This window comes from Mauremys reevesii, linkage group 2 (assembly GCF_016161935.1).
Source record: "Mauremys reevesii isolate NIE-2019 linkage group 2, ASM1616193v1, whole genome shotgun sequence".
Lineage (NCBI taxonomy): Eukaryota > Metazoa > Chordata > Testudines > Geoemydidae > Mauremys > Mauremys reevesii.
In genome coordinates, this window is record NC_052624.1 from 193,108,353 (window position 1) to 193,129,768 (window position 21,416).

The window sequence follows — 21,416 nt, forward strand, 5'->3', positions numbered from 1 at the left end:
ACAGCAAAGTGAAAATTGTTGACAAACATTTTGGGGGTGAAAAATGCAGATTTGGTGACATTGAAACATTTCAAAATTTGTATCAATTTTGCAGAATTGTTTCAATTAAAAAAACTAAAATAATTCTAAAAAAATGAAGTGTTGACATTTTCTAAACAAAACATTTCAATATTTTATTTGAAATGACTTTCAAAATTTCTCTTAATTTTAATTTAACTTTTTAAAAAATTTTCAAATGCTTAAAATCCAATGAAACATTTTGTTTGACCTGAAATGAAACTTCCTTGATCTTTCTGGTTTACTGATTTTTTTTTATTAAAGTTCATTTTGGATTGACACAAAACAATTTAAAAAAAAATCTTCAGGATTGCCAGAACACCAAAAAGAAAAATCTATTATTCACCCATCTCTAAGCTTGGTTTTTTACTTAGAGCCTCTTCCTTTCTTCTTGTGATCACTTGGTGTCTTTTAATAAAATGTTAAGCTTCTCTGAGCAGGAACACAATTATTTAATTTGTCTGTAAAACACTATGCACATATATAGACTATAGAAATAAAAAGCAATTAAAAAGTCAAGATTTCTTTGATTATCTAGTTCACTGACTCCTAAAGCAATAAAATAAAAGCTCTGTGAAATTTCCTTTTTATATTCCTCCGGCAACCTTTCAAATATATTTTTTCTGTGTATCTGTTGAAGGACTGTATACACTTATAGGACTTTAAAAAAAGTAACTGTGCTCTCCTCTGATTAAAATCCCACATAAATTTATATGCAGATTAGGTGTGGGCTTTGGACATTTGGCAAGTTTCCCAATGTGCACTCAATGATGCAAAAATTGTCTGTCATTGACCGACAGTAACAAAAAGGGAATTTTCAAAATGTTAGAGGTAAAAAAAAAAAGAAAAATAAACAAAAATAGTAGTCTTATAAACAGTAGTGGAAAATTAGAAACATAAGATAATTATTTTCCAACCAGTCTTTACTATGCAATACAATAGAACTGCCCAAATTGGAATTACATGTAACAACAGATATTGTTAAAAAAATATTAGGAGCTCTTAGAGTAGAAAAATCCCCAAGTTAAAGGACATGAGAACAGGAACCTGTGAAACCTAAACTGGTATGCGTATAAATTTTCTAATTTCAGGTCTAGAGAATGGAAAAATGGTTAATGTAAGATCAACATAACATACTATCAGTGTTCCCCACCAAAAAAAGGACAACCAGGAGTAGCTAGACTAATATTCTAGAGACAGCCAGGTACTAATAATCTCAAGTATAGGAACAGCAGCAAAGAACTCCTGAACTGGAATTCTAGCTATAACACCATCTGTTTCAGTTCTCCCATCTGGAACTGAAGGCTAATCCTGCAGTACATACCTTGAAGAGATGATGTGAGAATTTGGTAAAATTTGTAAAGTGATAAAATAATTTAACATTCTTTGAGTAAATTATTTTACACAAAAGAACATTCCAAAATTAAGGGCTGCAACTTTGAAATGGAAGATGCTGGGAGAGAAATCTTTACCCCTAGAATTCTAGGTACTGGTATACTTTCTTTCTTTTAGCTATCTCTTCTCTAGTATATTTTAATTGTATAGCTTTTGCAGTTGCATCGGGGGGTTCAAACTATGTGAGCAACTCATGCAAGTGAGTTTTCCAAACATGGAGTAGCAATTTCACATGTTACCAAGAAAGATGGGCAGAGAGTCCAGTCTCTGGAGGGACATCTCACACTTTAGATGATGATTTACCGCTACCCCATCTAACCCAATGGTATTACCTCATGTATTGGGATGATTCTAAGCATGCTAAACAAAGAAATACCATACTTGAGCCATAAAAGGTCTAGAAGTAGTGTCTAGACAGCCAGGCATTCTCTTTTAGAAGATATGGTTGCTACCTTTAGGGCCAAATTTCCCTTTGCTGGGGATTACTACCACTAACTCAATAAATTCCTGTATTCTAATCCAATCCACCCAGAAAAAAAAAAATCTAAGAAACTTTATTTTGCCTTGTCATATGAAAGTTAGGCCAGAATATGATAAAATGTCAAAGTAACATCTTCCTAATACACTCTTTGCTTACTCCATAATACAAGTACTAAATAAATGGTTGTGACTGAATGCACCCCTGTATTCACGCCCTATGCACTACTGTAATAATCTTATACAAAATATGCTTGTGAGGTATCATTTGAAAATAACTCAGTCAATAATATCATGGTGAAATAATGTGTGTAGCAACATTTTATGTAAAGTTATGAACATAAATTGAAATTATGACGGAAATATGGTTACCAGACAAGTCTGGGGAGGGGGTAAACGTGTTCCTCAAAGACAAAGGACAAGCTAATGCCTCTAGCCAGGCGTCATTAAAGTTGATTGTCAAGTGGTCATTCTTCGGCAATAAAGGGGGGCAGGAACAATTTGATCCGCCTTATAGCAAACAACAACATGGAACCTCTTTCACCACGAGATTCCATCCTCGCAATGGGAAGGAATATTATTTATGTGTAACCCTCAGGAAAATGCTTTTCAGTGGGTGACTGGACTATAAAGTGAGAGGCAAAAGCATCCCAGATATTCTCTCTCTCTCTCTTGCTCTCACTGTCTTTCTCACTAATTGACAAAGAAGCCAGCCTTTGGGTGGGGTTTGGACCTGAAAATTTAGTCAGCCCTGTTGCTGGAAATTTATGGTAAGGATTTTAACTTGAACCAAGTCTAGTTTAAGTTTTAGCTACTAAAAAGAGTTTTTTCTTAACTTTTCTTATAACCATTTCTGACTCTAATACCTTATACTTGTACTCACGTAAATCTCTCTCTTTTTAGTTAAATCAACTTTGGTTATTTTTTTTTAATCAAAACTAAACCAGTGTTGTGTTTAAACTGAACTCTTTGGGTAGCTCCAGTGAAAAAGCAAACTGTTGAATATTGACCCCCGTAAGAGCAACAGACCTATAATATCTGAGCAGTACAGGTGAGGGTTGGATAGTGCAGAACACAGTTTTGGGATAATTCAGGACTAGTCATGTGTTGGGGACACCCTGTAAGTGATAATCAAGGCTGGAAGTCAGAGTGTGACTGGAGTGTTACTGGCAAGCTACAGCTATACACAGATTCTCAGGGAGCAACCTGTATGCTGTGTGAATGTTTGTGAGGGGCCCAAGTTGGGAGCTACAGCAACAAACCATTTTGAGGCTCCCAAGATTACAGGGCAGATGGTGACACAATTCCTCACTGGTTGGGATTGCACCCTGGCATTGGACTCCTGCAATACTGTACTCAGATAAACTAAGAGTACAAAATGTTGGAAGTGTCACCATTCTCTAGCATCTCTATCACATATACTTTAGTCTGACAAAAATAGGCTCCCTATGGCATCAAGTCTGCAGTCTTACTTCTCTATTTTAAATTTTCCCATTGCACCATCAGCCAAACTCTGGCTATTAGACTAGATGAAGGTACTCACATTTTGTTTATCTTTAACAAATAAACAAACCACAACAAAACCCCCACAACCAGCAGTTTTGGCTGTAATGCCTCTTTTTAAAAGAGCTGTCCTGTGCCACTGGTTATATGAAACGCCTTCCTCTTTAATCAAATGGAAATGGGAGATTATCTCAGCATTATCATAGAAAATATTAATAATTCAGAAAAGAAAATATCATATTATAGTTTCTAAATCTCATCTACTTGGCAACATCACTTCTCTGCCCAGATGTCTATACACACTATTCACTTACTTTTCTAAATTCTCTTTCCCTATTTTTCTTACAACTCTCTTAATTTTCAGTTACCTGCTTTCAGTCCCAACTGAGGGCAAATTTCCTGGTATTTCAATCCCAGCTAGAAAGCTGAACTAGGCAAAAAAAAAAAGGCAACTTTTATTTGGAGCTCTGTAACACGCCCATGTATGCACTGTAAGCTCTCTGTGCTTCAGAAGACAACTAATGAGTGTGGTCTAAATCAGTGGTTCTCAAAGCCAGTCTGCCGCTTGTTCAGGGAAAGTCCCTGCCGGGCTGGACCAGTTTGTTTACCTGCCGCGACTGCAGGTTCGGCCGATCACAGCTCCCACTGGCCGCAGTTTGTCGCTCCAGGCCAATGGGGGCTGCGAGAAGGGCAGCCAGCACATCCCTCAGCCCACGCCACTTCCTGCAGTCCCCATTGGCCTGGAGCGGTGAACTGCGGCCAGTGGGAGCTGCGATTGGCCGAACCTGTGGACACGGCATGTAAACAAATCAGCCCGGCCTGGCAGGGACTTTCCCTGAACAAGTGGTGGACCGGCTTTGAGAACCACTGGTCTAAATTATCTCAACCTATCTGTCTTTAAGAATATACTGTAAGCTATAGTAGTACTAAATAGACCCTCAAATACAAAAGTACAATACCACTTTATCAAAAATAAATTGATTAAACCAACTACAATATGCAGAACAAATCTCTTTGGCTGAAAATTGAAAGCACCTGACATTTAAGGCCAGAGACATTAAATGATTGCCATTGAAAGGTCAGTTATCCAGAAGTACCACACAGTAGCATCTAACATACCACTGTATTTCCCCATGCAGTATCTCAGATACCACTGTGTGAGAATTACAGGTAAATGTTGACTTCTTGATGACAACCACTGTAAGTCTGTGATGATACTTTATGGTAGAAGCCACGTGTTTACATATACTAATATGCCTTCAATTAGCCTTATTTATGGGCAAACAGTCAAAATCAAGTATTTAATTGCTATTTAGAAGTTTCCTTTACGTGAAGAGTGTAACATATGAAGAAGAGTAGTGTATATAATAGATAATAAATACAAGTCATTGCCTAAGGCTTCCAAGTGAAAAGTTAAGAGTGTGATAACTACATTTCTCTAAAGGAGAATATGTAGGGCAAATCCTAGCTTTTGCTTCCGTTAGTAATAGCCCCAAATGGCTATCTGAAATAGAATGCTGTATATCACTATCTAATTGCTTTAAAAAAGTACTTCTAGTGGTCTTTAGAGTAAAATATGAATGAAATCTGCACTGAGACTTGATAAGTACTTTTAATAGACAATTAAACTTTTAAGAACAAAGAAAAGAGCCACTGTCAGACACAGAAATGACAAATTGTCTGTTGAAGGACCTTTGTGACTGCACAGATAGAGTTATGATTACAGGAAATGCTTGGGGGTGTGGGGGGGAACTTACCTATGACAACTAGCCAGTCCTAGAATTTGGACAAATTTATAATATTCAGCCTATTGGAAACTGTTGTGGATCTTTTAAAAAGACCTCTTGGGAAGTAAAGTTACTTTTCAAGATTAAAATTCAATATTAGTGGTGAAGCACATGGCTGTATAAGTACCTAGATAATAAGTCCATTCATCATTCTTCAAATAGTATTTGTGTTTATTGTCGGAACAATTTTAGCAAGCAACAATAACTAATTTTAAGGACACATATAACATGGTACTCTTCCTCTCTCTTTAAACACTGACTACAATAGAGACCATTTAAAGTCACCAACTACTTCAAACTAGTTCTTACTAATGTCTGCGAGATATTACTGTTCTGCTCTCTATTTTGTATGTTAGCCATTCAGTCGGTTAAATCCCAAGATTAAAAAATGAGTTCTCTCTACATATTAGAAATTTACACAAACAAATTCTTACCTTGTTCAATAACATTTTCTGTCTCCTGAACCTAATAATCTGTTCTCCTCAACAATTATTACTGCTTTTACAAAAAGAATTTTCCAGTAATACAACAGACTTGCTGCACTGATGAAGCTACCCATAGCTAACCTGAAAATAAGAAGAGAGACATCTCAGCCCTGGGGGTAATATGAACATTGGGGCACTTACAGACAGCTTTCAATTGCCCAGCAAAGAGAAATCCCAATTGAGATCAGACTGAAAATTCTTTCAAGAAGACACATTCCAACAAGTCATCCTTCTCAGATAAGAAGATCACTTTACAAAATTATTATTCAATTTCAGTTACGGGCATAACAGGAAAAAAATCCAACCTTTTGAACTAATGTCCTAATAAGACATGTATGTGACATCTCAGGCATCAATGCAGAAACATTCTCAGTGAAAGCAAACTTGGATGGTTACTATATGCCAGTCTAAGAGTTAAGACATGAAGCTCGTTGAAGTTAAAACACTTGTATGACGGTCTTAACAAGGCTGTATGTGGAAGGAATATCATGAACTGACTGAGTGAACACCTGCACAGAGAAGCTGGGTCAGTAGCGCAGGATCTCTATAAATTACTGCATGTATCTTGTATTAATTTCCCTTTTTCCTCCTCTAGTTCAGGTGCATCATTCTTGTCTTTCTCTGCTTGTTCGTGATAATTCTCTACATTAAAATAAATCACCTTTCTTGGTGATTTGATATCTCAAAAGATTGGTAATGGGATCTTTCAGCCTTTACAAATCCAGCTCACATCAAGCATGGGCTGATTGTTACCATCTCATGGTGTGCACTGGTCTATATGGAATGAATCTAGTGGTTACATTTATGCTGTGTAGAATATGGAAGCTCCATTTTACTTGGGGTTTTGAGGTTTCAAAATTTGTTTTCAATCCAAACTGAAACAATAATGTAAAATGTTAAGTCCTCTGTGCATGAACAAAAAAGTTTCCGGTCAATTGTGTCATTTAGCTGTGACAAAATAAGAACATTTAATTTTGATGTTAACTTCCTTAAATTTTCTATTAGAATACACATGTGACAGAATATACCCTACCCACTATTGTAATAATTTTTTACAAGGCATCTCTTGTAAGGTATCATTTGAAAACTCAAAATTTGATTATCAGCATTGTCCTGATTACATAAAATGTTGCCACACACATTTTATGGTTTAAGATTTCCCTGTATGGTATTAGTAACACATGTTCCAAACCCCACAGCCCTGCCCAAACAGAAGTTGGCATACAAGCTTGTCCTAAGCAAAGAAATGTGCACTCTGCTTAATTTGCATTTAGCAGTAAACAGTCATCAAGCAGGAAGGGAAACAAAGAAAGCTTAAGCAGGTGAGAAAAAGCGAGCAGGAAACATCCCTTCACACAGACTCTGTGTCTCTTAGTTCTCAGCTGGAAATGTTTTTCAAGAGAGGGACTGAAACTATAAAAAGGAGAGACAAACACCCCTGGGGACCCCTCTCTCTTTCCCTGTCCATCACATTCACTGTACCTGAAGCTACAAAGGAAGCATTTGTTGGACTATGGAGGAGAAGCTATGACCTACAGGATTTGATCAGTAAGACTGCTGAAAGCATACGGTGAGAAATTTTGCTTAAATCTGATATAGTTTGTTAAGTTAGGCATTAGTAAACATTTTATCTTTATTTTTCTTGTAACCATTTCTGACTTTTGTGTCTTATTAGTCATACTCACTTAAAATCTATCTCTGTGTAGTTAATAAACTTGTTTTATTGTTTTTATCTAATTCAAGTCAGTCCCAAATAATCCATGTGAAGAGATTCATGTCAAGGATCTCCTGACCCACAGTTCTTTGAATCCTAAAATCAACATGTACATATATTCAGGGGGAAAAAAATCCTGTCACAGTACTTAATCTCCCTTCTATAGTGAGAAGAATGTCAAATTCTTAACATCATTTTCCTAAGGGAAAAAAAACTTCTTTGAAGCAAAATTTCAAATATATTTTCTTTTTTAATTTGACATGAGAATAAACCTTTAACAACTTTGCCACAGTTCCACTTTTTTTTTTTAATTGTAATTTACTGCTTCCATAAGAACTAATACCATAGAATACATGCTAAGGTGATTTCACATCTTTTAGGATTTGCAAGTTCCAAATCTCCAATATCTCCAGATTATTGTAACCTTCATATTTTGTCATTCCCTAAATAGAAAGATTTGCATAAATACATTTTTATTTGCAAGAAAAAGATTTGATTTTGTTTTTTATTTCAAAACCAGCTCTGTCAATTTGTTACTTAATTCTCTTGGTAAACTAAACTTTATACACATTTTAATTGTTTCTTTCACTCTTCTCTCTCTGTGTATTTTTTTAAAAAGACTTCTTTAGTGAAACCTGATCAAAGTTTTTTAATAAAGGGGTTTCCTCCAATAAATCAAACACTTGAAAAAGAGAGACAGCTCACATCTGGAATTAATATCCAAATGCAGCTCATTATCCCATGCTTTTCTTGTACCTTCAGCTACAGAGTATATCATGAGAAATAAAACTCACGCAAACAAAAAATGGACTACATTGTAGATTGTGGCCCACCACTCGCTCTTAAAAGATATCACTGCTCATGTGATGCTGGCTCCTGGTGTTTTGTTCTCAGCTACAAAATTCCGTTAAGAGAAACTAAAATTATTTACTTTTTAAAAGTTACTGTTCCATGTGAGCTGTTGCTGTAGTTGCCACAAGGAGAGGAGATGGTCCATGAGGCAATCTCTCTAGGATGTGGTGATCTATGCTCTGAAAAATGTTCACAAACAAATGATTTATCTAATAAATCTCTAATTTTAATCTAATGTCTTTGGATCATATCTTGTGCTGACTAAACTAAGCCAAGACTCCATAGTGTTTGCAGCCAGGCCAAAGGAAAACGGGAAAAAAAGATGGCTTGCAAAAGTCTTTCATTGCTATATACTGCAGTGATAGTTATTAGACAAGAAACACACTTTGTCAAGGTTTGTGAAGCTGACTCTTGTAAGCAAAAATATATAGGGGAAAGAGCTCTGACAAACAAAATAAATAACTAGGAATGTAATTTGCTTTCTGCTAATGAATATAAAATAGATGTGTTCAGCTCACAAGATGTATTCTTAAATTGTATTAAATTAAAATGTATTAATCAAATCATGAATTTGTGCTATACCTATAAGAGTAATTCTTTGTCTCTGCTGGGGAATAAGAAGGGAGTGGCGGTGGGTGCATACAACTGTATGCATTTATCTCACTGTGAATGTGTGGTCCTTGAGCTGAAAAACACAGCCAAGCAAGAAGTAAAAACAAAATCCTGTTAGGGCCATATTGTGAACCTCTCTTATTCATGCTGATGAGCAGTTACACACAGGAACAGACCCACTGACTTCAATCTCCAGTGGGACTACTCCTGTAGGTAACTAGTCACCAATATGAATAAGTGATTAACATTTTCTTCCTTGAGTATATCTTGAATCTAGCTTCCAAGTTTCCTCTTTTGGCTTGATGCAAACAAAAGTCTCTTGGTCCTCCTTTGGGTGGGAGAAAAACCACAGAAAGCCAACGTTTCAACGTCCAAACCTCTCAGTATCACAGAGAAAAACTAAGTTGTGGCAAAGAATACATCATGCTGCAAGAGACAGACTACAACCAAGTTCTGAAAAATCTGTTTTAAAGATGTTTTCACTCTGTGTGATTTAAGTAAACCAGTCATAGTAAAAATATTAGAGAAAACCCCAGATATTCCATGATATCCAACCATAAGGACTCCAACCCTGCACGTATTGACATCAAGGTTTGAATTCAGATCCCTAGTACAAATATCTGGAATTTGACCTGAAAGAGTGGCACAGCCACAGTGCAGAATGAGACACATACTTTGCTGGTGTTATATATGACTATGTACTCAACAGCAATCAAATACTGGAAAACAGGATTTTTCAGTTCTATTCCTGGCTCTGGGCAGTGTTGCTTAGTGGCTAGAGAAGTAGTTAGAAATATATCAACTTGGTACACTCTTTCTGATAGGCAGTATGAATGAATGATGAGGCCTGGGTTTTAAATAGAGCTGTTCAGAAAATAGATTTTCCATCCCTCCCCACATGTTGAGATTCAAAAACACCAAAACCAATGAGAGGACCAAATTGGGAAAAAAGCCCCCCTGCCCCTCGAAACAGATATTTTTTGTGTGTGTAAAATGAAATTCTGAAAAACAAATAATTTCAGACCAGTTGAAATGTTTTATTTAAACACATCCAAAACATTTTGTTTTGATTTCAACCTCTTCATTTTTAATATAAAATAAAATTAATTTGGACACAAAAAGGTATTTTGATATAAAAACAAACTTTTTGTTTAAAAAATGTCAAAGTGGGACATTTCAGTTGTTTTCCTAAGCAAAGTTTTATCAAAATCAATATGATTTCATGAAAAAAAATTGGTTTTGATGAAATTCTTCTGGCTAACTCTAGTTCTAACGCCTAGCATTCTGCCAGATCTGACCCTGCACAGTCTCTCAGTTAACTTATTTGTCATAAAGGAGTAATGACAAGTGCCCCTCCTGAAGGGTGAGGCTATGCTACATAGTAAGGGTTGTGAAATGCACAGAAATAGCAGCAGCAATAAGTGTCAAAGAGATGAGTTTTGGAACTCCTAACTAGGCCTGATTAGAAATTTTTGGCTGAAACTTTTTTTGTTTTGTGTCAAAGAAAAGAAGATTCATTGACATTCAAATGTTTGTGGAATAGCGTTTGCTTTGACAAACTTCTCAAGTTGAAAAATTTTAGGTTTCCAGATTGTTAAAATGTTTAGCTTTGAAATTTCTGAAATGAAATTTTCCAGTTTTCTTGTCTGAAATCCTTTTTCATTTAGAAATGTAAGCTAATTATAGTAAAAATTAAAAAATGGTCAAAATCAAAACATTTTTTCCATTGACCAAAACAATCAAACAAACAAACCAAAAAAAAAATCAGATTTTTTGGTTTGCAAAAATTTTCAGGGCTTCTACTTTTTGTCCCAGTTTGCGACAGGACATTTTTTTGATACTTTGAATATTTTTGTGGGAGAGGAAATCAATTTCCCAAGCAGAGCTATTCCCTTAAGGTGCACAAAGATTGTGATTCTCTTTTTTGTTAAATGAAATTTGAAAAAAAAATCATGCAGTAGGTTAATCAAAACATTTTATTTGAATAAATTCAAAATATTTTGTTTAGATTATGACTCTTTTCTATTTTTAAAATAAACTAAAGTTTATAAGAGAGAAAATATGAATCACCTGATGTAGTGGTATTATGGAACAGAAAGACTTCATCAGCCAAATTATGAAATGTACTGTAAAACCTGTGACACTTGAATTATGAGCAAACCCCCACTTTTCAGGGTTCAAAAAAAACAGCAGTTCTTTTTGTGGATACAGACTAACACAGCTGCTACTCTGAAACAGCGGTCTATGATTCTTCCTTTCATCAGCAGATACTTTGGTTGTTCAACCAGTCCCAGCAGCTAACTGCCTCTTCCTTTTTTTATGTTCCAACTGGTTTCTTGAGAGGTTATATGGTCTCCAGCTGCTTCTAGGACCTGCTAGTTAATTCTTGTCTCAGGACATGGAGCAGCAGGGTTTTCTGAACTGGTCACTATCCTGACCCTTCCTGGGCCCAGTCATATTCCTTCTTAGCCAAGTCTGATCTCTTCTGGCTTTATCCACACTCCCTAAGCTTCAGAGCCAGGCTCCAGCCTGTGCTTCGATTTCATATCACCGTCTACATAGCTATTTTTAGAGTGCTAGTTCAAGTCTGTTGATCCAGACTTGGAGGCTTGCGTCTGTGGATACCTACATATGCTGGGGGCTCAGAGAGTGACAATAAACAACATAGATGTGCCAGTGAAGGAAAGAATGAACACATGCAAGAAAAAGCATTGTCCCTCTCCACCCCCCAAAAAATAAATAACAACAAACAATAATAATAAAAATAAAATGCTGGGCTACCGAGATAATCTTAGCAGGGCCTCAGGTTAAGTCCAGAACATTATCCACACTTTAACCTGGGACAGCAGCCCTGTAAAATTGCTATCTAATGGAGAGGACCATTCCAATAGTGTTGTGCAGCTATCCCACTCATTACTGGGGGAGACTGGGGGGATTTTTTACAAGCCCTGTTCACCAACTTGTTTCAGTGTTTGGTACACAGTATGTTTTAAATTGTGGACCTACAGATAAAATTATTTTAAGGAAAGTTGCAAATCAAAAGGTATAAAACATTAAATTTGCTCCATATTTTATGTAGATTGCTAAGGCTTTACAACTTTGACAATACCCCTTAAAGTTAAGAGGTTCATGTTATATATTTGACCCTACTTTGTTTCAAATTTAAAAGAATTGGGATCGTAACTACTGGATAATCCCAGGTTCTTCCATGCAACTCAAAAAATGCCCAGCCATCCAGAATTCTGCGCATGTGATCCATAATATGCCTCACTATAAAATGCAAAGGCAGAATTAAGGTGAAAATATGTTTAGTGAACAGAATAGGTAACTTTTGCACCTGATATTTGTGTCACCAATGAATTTATGAAATATCACAAGGTGAACAGGACTGAAAGCATGGTCTGCCTGAAACAGAAGGCTGATGCATCTTGTAATGGCACATTTAGTAATGTAATATGCAATATATGATTGTTATATGGCTTTAACATGTTAATAATGCTGCTACATATAGTATCACATTTTAAAAAGTCTAACAGGTAATTACATTAACGTATGGTAATTCATCCTGTCATTTATTTTTTTCACATACACTCCATTCATACTTGTTTGATCTTTTCCTACAGTGATTCAATAACATGTAGCTGTTAATGCAATTAAGACGACTTATTTTTTACAGAGAATATGATATGATGGGATTTCAAATTAGTGCATTATTACACCAGAAAGTAATTTATTTTATATGGTTTCATGAAACCTCCTGTAACAAAACTGTGCAATTAAATATGCCTTATCAAGACTGATCATGAGCTCATAACTTAAAGAAGCCTTCATTAAAAATGCCTATCTTTCTCAACAGTTTTCCCATGTTAACTAAAGTATTATTGGTTTAGAACACTGATGCTTAAGGATTTACCAATATGTTGCAATGGAACACTTGGAACAGTTTGTCTCACAATTAGATGAACACAAAAATATACTGCTAATTTGAAGAGAAATATTGTTGGAAAATTACTGACAGTATGATGGCCACGAATCATTAACAATCTGGTGCTTATTCTTGAACAGGTGTACAATTTAATTATCAAAGCCAATGGGCAACATCAATGCCAATTTCTGAGAAGCAAAACATTGCCGGAGGTTCTGAGCCAATGAATGAATGAATGTTGCATGCCAGCTAGACAATCCAGGTTAATCAGGAGTAGTCAACAGTGTTATGGAAAATATTGCGGGCAAGAAATAAAGTGCTACTATAGTTTTCCTATAGTGAAAGTATGCAGTACTGTCACACTAGTCGGGGGGGGGGCAACAGATTTTTGTTGGACTAGTTTGCCCTTCCTTAGCCCCTGAATTCATGTCCAGAACATATGCAGAAGAGCAAAAGGTGAGCTTTGTAATCAAATGTCTACATTTTGTTACTGGGATGCTGCCATCTGGATTCTTTTAATGGCTATCTGTTAAAGGAAAAAACATTTTAATTTAAATTGGCTGAAATGAATAATTATTTGTTTTGGTTGCATAAGTCTCATTTTCTTAGGATTTTTAGCTTACAATAATTGAGAACACAACTCTAGTAGATGCTGTTCTCTCAAGAAGAATAAAATAAACTGGTGTGCCTTGTTTAAGAACCAGAATAAAATGTCACTAACACATGAATTGCTTGAATTTCATAAACTTTAAAACACTTATACTGGAAGACAGCTTTAGTCAACTTTTTTTCCCTAGCAATTATATACCTTTTTTCTCTCTAATAGTTCTGAACTCATCCTCTCATGTAAAAGAAAAATTAAAACTTGTTTGATTAGTAACTTTTATTTCATTTTTTTCTGCTTTTTCATTACTTCCCTGGCTCCTATAAAGGTGCATGTCTTTTATTATTCTTGATTATTAAGAAAATTTAGAAGAAATTATCCGCTTTACAGTACTAAAACCAGATTACATAATCAATTTTGGACAGACTAGAGGGAACAATCTTATTGACTAATAGGTTTCTCAATCTCAACTTTTAAGGATGAAACTGATAATGCAAAGTTACATACTGTATTCATAAATGCACATATTTTCTAAGAAAAACTAGGATAGTTTACTGTATCGAGGCCCTGGCCTTGTGTGCACCTGAGTAGCCTTGTGAGCACAAAGTCTAAAAACAAACATTTGTTCTCAGAGTGATTTAGCTCACATTGCTTTTCTCACTCCTGTCCACACGATAGAACCAAACTTGTGAATGAAAAATGAGAAGTTATTCTCAACATTTTTTTAATCAAATCATGTACTGACTTATACCACATTCAACCTGCTGAAGTTACTGGGATTGTATAGAATGAAAGTCCGCAGAATTTGGCCCTTTGCCCTAAAGATGTTATTTATACCTGAAAGTTTGAGCCACAAGAAATGGACATGTACCACAGAAAATTCTAGTTTTGGCGGAAAAAAAGGGCATTTTAGTTGAAAAATCATTGAGACAAAAAAATTCCAACCAACTGTAATAACTATACTTGGTATTGCTGGTATATTTGGTATTATCAAAGTGTATGCTGCCTCCTCAGTGCCCTCTGAAGTGGCCATGCACAGGCCCTTCTTCAGTTTCCTCTTCTAAAGGCTTCTTTGAAAAAACCCACAGCCTGCTTTGGTTGCTCCAGTTACTCAGCCCTCTGGTATAAATCTTTTAACTAAAGTCCATCTTCCAGGGAACACTAGTACAGAAAGAAACACACACACACACACACACCCCAAAAAAGAAAAAAAAAACCCACCAGCCTCAAACTGGATCCAGCCCCTGCATCCTGAAGGTCTGGTCTATTTTCCACTCAGACACTCTTCATAAAACCTTCTGGCTCAGTTTTCAGCCCTTTCCAGACTCTTTTCAGGGTCTCCCTGTCAGCCCCTCTTAAACTCATTTGAGTCATTCCCTGCTCATTTGCAGAGCAGCAACTTCAAGGCTTTCTTCTCTAGAGTCTCTCTCTCTCCCCACTCTCCTATGCCCCCTGACCCCACAGGAGAGGATTTTCTCCCTGGAGAAAAAGGTCAGCAGAGGTCTTTTCCCTCTAATTTATCTTTTCTTATGAGGGAAGAAACAGATTATAAATTATCCTCTTTCCTAGGACCTTGTTGGCTGGGAAAGAAGAGAGTCTGCTCCACCCTATTCTACACAGCTCTTGGGCCTGGGCCTTTAAGTAAATTGTTACTTGGAAATACATACTAATTATCATCCTGTGACCACTTCCTCTCTCCCCATATGTGCTCCAAAACACTGGAATGGGGTGCCAGTGCCTGTTCACTCTTAAAGGGGAGAGAACACCCTGCCACCTAGGTATACATTTGAATGTTAGATATATACACTCTGTAATTACATGTAACAAATGTGTACGTGCATCTTCTAAGTTTAGCTATTTATACACCACTTACATTTTGTATTGAAGCTAGCACAGAATGCTGAAGTCATTTTATTAAGCAGAGTTACAAAGTGGACCAATGCTTCGGGATCTCCACCGACTTTAAACAATCTGCCAGGTAGAATTCAAGGTGTTAGTTTTAACTTATAAATCCTTAAATGGTTTGGAATCTGATTGCCTGAAAGGTTCTCTCTCCTCTACCACCACAGTTGAGATCAACAGAGGCACTCAACTGGTGCCTCCTCAATATAAATGAGAGGGACCTGCAGGCAGCATTCTCTGTGAATGGTCCTTGGTCCACCTGAACCTCTTCACTCCCTCCCGACACCTTGATCTTTAAGAATGTTAAGGAGGTCATAGGCTGAAATAGGTCTATGGGAAACCCTTTACAAAAATTATAGGTTAGGCCACCAGAACACTGTAGTTGCATTTTAAAAAATTCAAGAACTAAAATAATAGTTGTACTTAGACACACTACATAAGTATCTTTTATACAATGTGTCAAAAAAATGCAAGATGGCACATCATTTTTATTGTGCCAACCGATGGAGGAACTAACCTGTTACAGGTCATTCTGCATGTTGAAAAAAATCAGATGTTAATAGAAATAGGCTCAAACCAAATATTCACAATTGAACACCAGCAGATGCTCGAGAAATTCAGATCCAGATATGTTTTGTTTCTTTGAGGGGAGAAAAAAAAATTGCCTCATTCCTATGAGTGCAGTTTTCTAGTCCTCTAACTTCAGTGTATGAGCATGAGTAATTCCTCTGAAATAGGTGTTGACTAAATAACTATGATGTTACTAAAATATTTTCCTAGAAGGTAGCTTCAGGAGTCAGCTGAGAAGTGGGTTAACAACTCCTCTTAGCTATATTTTTGGGAGGACTTATATTCTAAATGATTTTTAGATGTGTAAGTCATTACTGGGCTTTGATGAAAATGAACACCACAAGTAGTTTTTATAATATATAATTTTTCAGAAATAGAATATAGTGACCTGCATTAGGAAATCTTCAGAGCAATTCAAAAACCTGATAAAATTGTTCAGTAGATTGAGCCAAACTCTTATTTTTCAATAAAAAAAGCAGCTGTGTTAAATGAAATTATGCATTTATGCAGTCTCTTCACATTAAAGATGTGAACCTTTGCTAGGTAACTTTAAAAATCCTTTGCAACCCCTATCTCATAAATGAAATGAGCTAAAGTGCTCCTTGACCCGGATTTTTATGTACTTTTTATGTGTGTATGTGACAGGTCTCTCTTTCAAACCATGAAGAGAAGAAAAATCTGACAGAAGTTAATAGGTATATTCCTATAAACTAAAGATATGAAAGATGTTAAAGAAATAACACAAGGTCAGGAAAGTATCTTAATAAGCAACAGTCATTTCTGGTGTAACTTCCCTGCCCCTTTGTGTTCATATGTACATCAGAGTATTGATTTCCTGCTTAATTAAATTTATTTTGTTTCTAATATTTTCCATAAAGTATCAGCAACAAAGACTCATACATAGAAATGGAAAACATTATATAAAGTAATTAGAGACACTTCAGTGTTCAGAGCTAAAATTCTGACAGACCTTTGTCACAATTTAATGTATGGAATGCACTCAAGATTTTTATTTTATATTTTAAAAAAATCACACTTTGTTTTTACAAAACATCCTCTATCTCAGATATAGAGATGCTAATACATTAATCAACACAGCACTCTTGAGAACAAAGAATTATCACCATCCCCATTTTACAGAAGCCACAGAGAGGTAAAGATTGCAATGTTAGCTACACACACAGAGAGCATATACACGGACTTCAGAGTTTCTCTTGGCTCCCACACCCCTAAAATTTTGATAACTTGAGGATACAGAGAAAGTTTAGGGCAGAGCAGGAACAGAACCCTGAACTCCCATCCCCCAGACCCATGCTGAAACCAGAAGCCTGTTCTTAAATATAAAATTATTCTTTTAAATATTCCACTTAGTTGCTGAAAAAATAAAAATGTAACCTTTTCATAGCAACAACTTTGTGAAGCATTTTTTGTGATCCTCTATTGACTTTGTAAAAGCAATTTACACCATAGCCATGCTGACAATTGATAATGCATATGAACAAATATTCTTTATCAAGAGAGAAAGACAATTTGGAAGCAAAGAAGTCAAGAACTTCTAGGTCCGTCTATTTTATTTTCATTTAAATAGTAACTCAAGATACTTATCCAAGGCTGTAGGTGTAGTACAATTAAATCTGAAAAGTATAATCAATTCAGCATGGACATAGCCAATCACCACCTACAATAACTCCTTTCTACCTCTTAATTATCTATCTCGTTCCCTACCTTCTAATAGTACAAGTCAATCTCTGAGCACTTACAGCCATAATGTTCTGGACCTCCAGATGGATATCTACACTTTACATTATTTGAGGTTAGTAGCTCCCAGTATTTTATTCAGCAGATCATTGCATATGCTAAGAACACAGTCAACTCCAACCTAAACTTCTTTTTCCTTACACTCACTGCAGAGCAAAGGCTCTTTCTTTATCCTATACAGTGAATGTGCACATTTCTAGATCTTTGTTTCATCTCTCCTGATTTATATTTGTACAATAATCAAAGCCACTGTGTATCGTGTTTTTAAAAAGGTGAATATGTTGAGCTTTTGCAATATTTCCTCATAACACAATTCGCCATACCCCCAAGTAAGCCTTGGTTTTCTCCTGTGTCCCTTCTTAAAACCTTATGTCTACTGTTTTAATCTTTGTGACAAGCATCTGTCAAAAAAGTATATTATCCACATCAGACCCAATTACAAATTCAGTTGAGCAATTACAAACTTTTTCAGGGCATGAGCCATGTCCTTAGAGGAAGGAAATATGCAATTAAGTCAAGGAGCCTGCAAACATATTCTCTTATGGTTCATGAGACAAAGGAATATAAAATATCAGAAATGTGCTGGCATGTTGTGATATAAATATATATCAGCAATATTGGGTGTAAACAGGGCCACCCAGGTGATTCAGGGGGCCTGGGGCAAAGCTGGGGAGCTGCAGTGCTTGTACTCACCTGGCAGTGGTCTGGGTCTTCAGCAGCATTTCGGCGGCTGGGGGCCCTTCAGTTGCCCTGTGTCTTAGGCAGCACTGAAGGGCCCCCGCCGCCGAAATGCAGCCGAAGCCCCAGACCGCCGCTGGGCCAGGGCTCACGGGGCCCCTGGGGGGGCCCGGGGCAAATTGCCCCACTTCCCCCCTTCCCCCGGGCGGCCCTGGGTGTAAAAGTGTTTTAGGTTTGGTGGGGATTTTTTGGTTCATCCTAAAGAATTTATAACAGTCAACAGTATTGTCACAAAACCACCACCCCCTGCCTGACTTAATAACAATAGGACTTGAAAAGACTGATATGAACTTTATGAAATGAGTGTGCCAGTGTGATACAAGAACAGAAGCTTTACAGCAGAATAAAACAAAAACAATTTCCCAACCATCTTTGAACCACTGGCTGTACTCATATGGTGTGCTATTATATGCATCACATAAGCGTGGGTTTAGCTGATATTTGTCAATTTACAAAAAAGGATTAATCTAGCCCTGTTTGGAGCACTATTTACCCCAAGCACCCATAGTTCACATTTTAAAATAAATTGCATAAAATACTATGGTCCTATCCATTGCACCCTCTATTAAAAAAATAGTAAAATTTAAAAATAATTCTTTTAAAAATGCGCTGGTCTTGGCCATGACCCTCAGAATGTGGGTGTGCATCACTGCATAGCTTTTGAAAAGATAATAGAAAACACAAGAGCAGTAGCTGAATTAACACTAATGGAAAAAAAATAGAAGAATAGCTGATTTTTCAAGACATGCCGTGAGTGATGTATGCCCTTTGCCCACATATCTGAGGGCAGGGCTGAGCCTTTAGTGTGCCAGTGTAATATTGTTCATGTTCTTAAAATCACTAAAGATTTTACTGTTCATACTTGAAAAGAAACCGCTTTCTGTAAGTGCTTGGTTCTCTGCAGCAGATCCAAACCTTTCACTTCTCATTGTGAGTCAGAATTTCTCAGCACTGAAGGGAAATCCATTGGCAGTTAGTGGCAAGAATGTCAAACACAACCAATATAGGAAAAAAAAGAGGGGGGTTAGATATGAATATGCTGTAACTATGCCTACAGAGGCTGCAGGATGTAAGAGGCTGAGTCAGTAGGGGACAAGGCATCAACAGGGAGGCCAGGCAGAAGGCACTGGGATGCAGGAGGCAGACCTGCAGCTGCGCAGAGCCACTCCTCCCTGAAACAGGGATGGGGACTGAGAGAGATTCCGTTATTTTTAATTTATCAGGAGAGAAAATGCTGAACTGGAGTTGAGGCCTGGAGGGATTATTAACTTGGACCCCAGGTAGTGAATGTTTCATTTCCTTTGGGTTGAGTGGAGTTTACGTTCTGACAAAGGGGAAACCCTGGCCATAAGGGGGCACTCTGAAGGCAGTTCACCCTATTACAAAACATATAGGGCAAGAACGCTAGTATCATAGTAACAACTGTAATGATGTAGCCTTGGAGTCATAAGAATCTCTTCTCTTTGTTTCTGAAACTTCTGCACTTTTCAAAATTTGTTATGTGATTTGCTGTGCAGCTCAGACAAAATATGGAGAACATATTACATTTTGATAGCTATAATCATGAATGTATAAAATCTGTTTAATTATGCTCTCCTTCAGCACCCAGTTTCCTACGAGTGACACTGAAATCACTTGGGTCCTTTTTCAGATCAGAGGTTCTGAAACCAAAAAGCTCAGAAGCTCAACTGCTTTCTGCCTATGTATTAATCAAAATGGAAAACAAAACAAAACCATACACCTGATAGGTTTGACCATTTAGATGATTTGAAAGTACTTTGGCCTCCGTAGGCATTTCCAGATGTAATATATTTCTTCTGGTTTACATCTCCTGCCAGCCTCTTCAGCAGTGTCTCAAATAAAGGAGGTTTAAAGATTAAGTGCTATTAGATAAGAAAAGCCCACCAAACTGAGTAATTTCTAAAGCTTGTTATCACCTTCTTCCTTGAGACACCAAGCAGTGAGCCCTCAAATGGTTTGATGAGTCAAGTGAATTTAGATAAGTGTGTAATAAAATGAACGAAAGTAGATTTCTTACGGGCAAACAATTGAAAATTAGTATGTTGTGGTAGTGTAAAGGGAGATTGCGACATATTTACCAGTCATTTCAGAAAAGCTACAGGTTGGCATAGTATTGTTAGGTTTATGGCTTGTTCTCTCTCAACGATCACATTTCCTGAATCTCTAAACATGTCTTTTAGGCAATGAATGATGAGCTGTCAAAATAGGTAGTGTTCATAGCCACAAGTTCTGAAACAAACTCTTTTTATGGAATATCAGTATAGCAAAAGTCTTCCTTGATTCATTCCACTAAGTTCCTGTTAAATAACTCTTCACCCTGGTAGAGAAGGAGCAGCAATACACACATCAAAAGAGACATTTCGATTTAATTTACCACTGATGACTCCAGAAATGAGTCACTATCACATACTTTCACAAAATCTATTTGAAAGTGAGTGATCTTTCTTACTGGAGTACTCCCACTGCATGTGATTCAACAGAAAACAAAGTTATCTGAGAGACTAGGCTTAGAATTTGTACTTAAGTAAGGGATCCAATATTTGCTTTTTGGTTCCATAGCAGGGTGTCTAATGAACATTCACATTAGGAAGAGGAAAAACAAAGTAATTTTTGCCAAGGAGGAGGATTAGGGTGCCACAGCTTTTATGAGTCCTGTGCACTGAAGTTTCTTGCTATTTCTTTTGAAAAATTATTTTCAAATTGGATTAACAGGTCAGCTTTAAGGCTACCTATTTTGCTGCTAACTAACACTGTGCAATCCCTACACCAAAACCTTTTCCTGTAAAAGTCCCATTGCTTACTAAACACAAGTGCAGCTAAATCAGGGTAAGTATTTTGTGAAAATAATGTCTCTCAGGATGTCTAGTACTTTGTTTTCATAGGCCAAAAATACTATTAAACATGTCCATGTTGAGGAAATGAAGACAAGTGATGAGATCATGCTGATAAGAGTCTTCTTGACCACTGAACTTGAGTTGATCAACAGGAATATGAGATACAGGCATGTGCGAGTGTC

At 36.7% G+C, this 21,416-nt stretch overlaps 1 protein-coding gene across 7 annotated transcripts in view; it reads right to left on the bottom strand.

Moving 5' to 3' along the window:
• Positions 1-21,416, bottom strand: part of CCDC102B (coiled-coil domain containing 102B) — a 413,274-nt gene that overhangs the window by 37,230 nt on the left and 354,628 nt on the right. Inside the window, exons 10-11 of one of the 7 annotated variants that reach the window (XM_039523363.1) lie at positions 15,285-15,382; positions 13,298-13,333 (exon numbers count right to left, since the gene is read on the bottom strand). The exons of the other annotated variants lie outside the window; for them this stretch is intronic. Coding sequence (XP_039379297.1) covers positions 13,323-13,333; positions 15,285-15,382 — 109 coding nt within the window. The 3' untranslated portion in view covers positions 13,298-13,322. Of the gene's footprint in view, positions 1-13,297; positions 13,334-15,284; positions 15,383-21,416 lie in introns of those variants that run through there. 7 annotated transcript variants of the gene reach the window in all.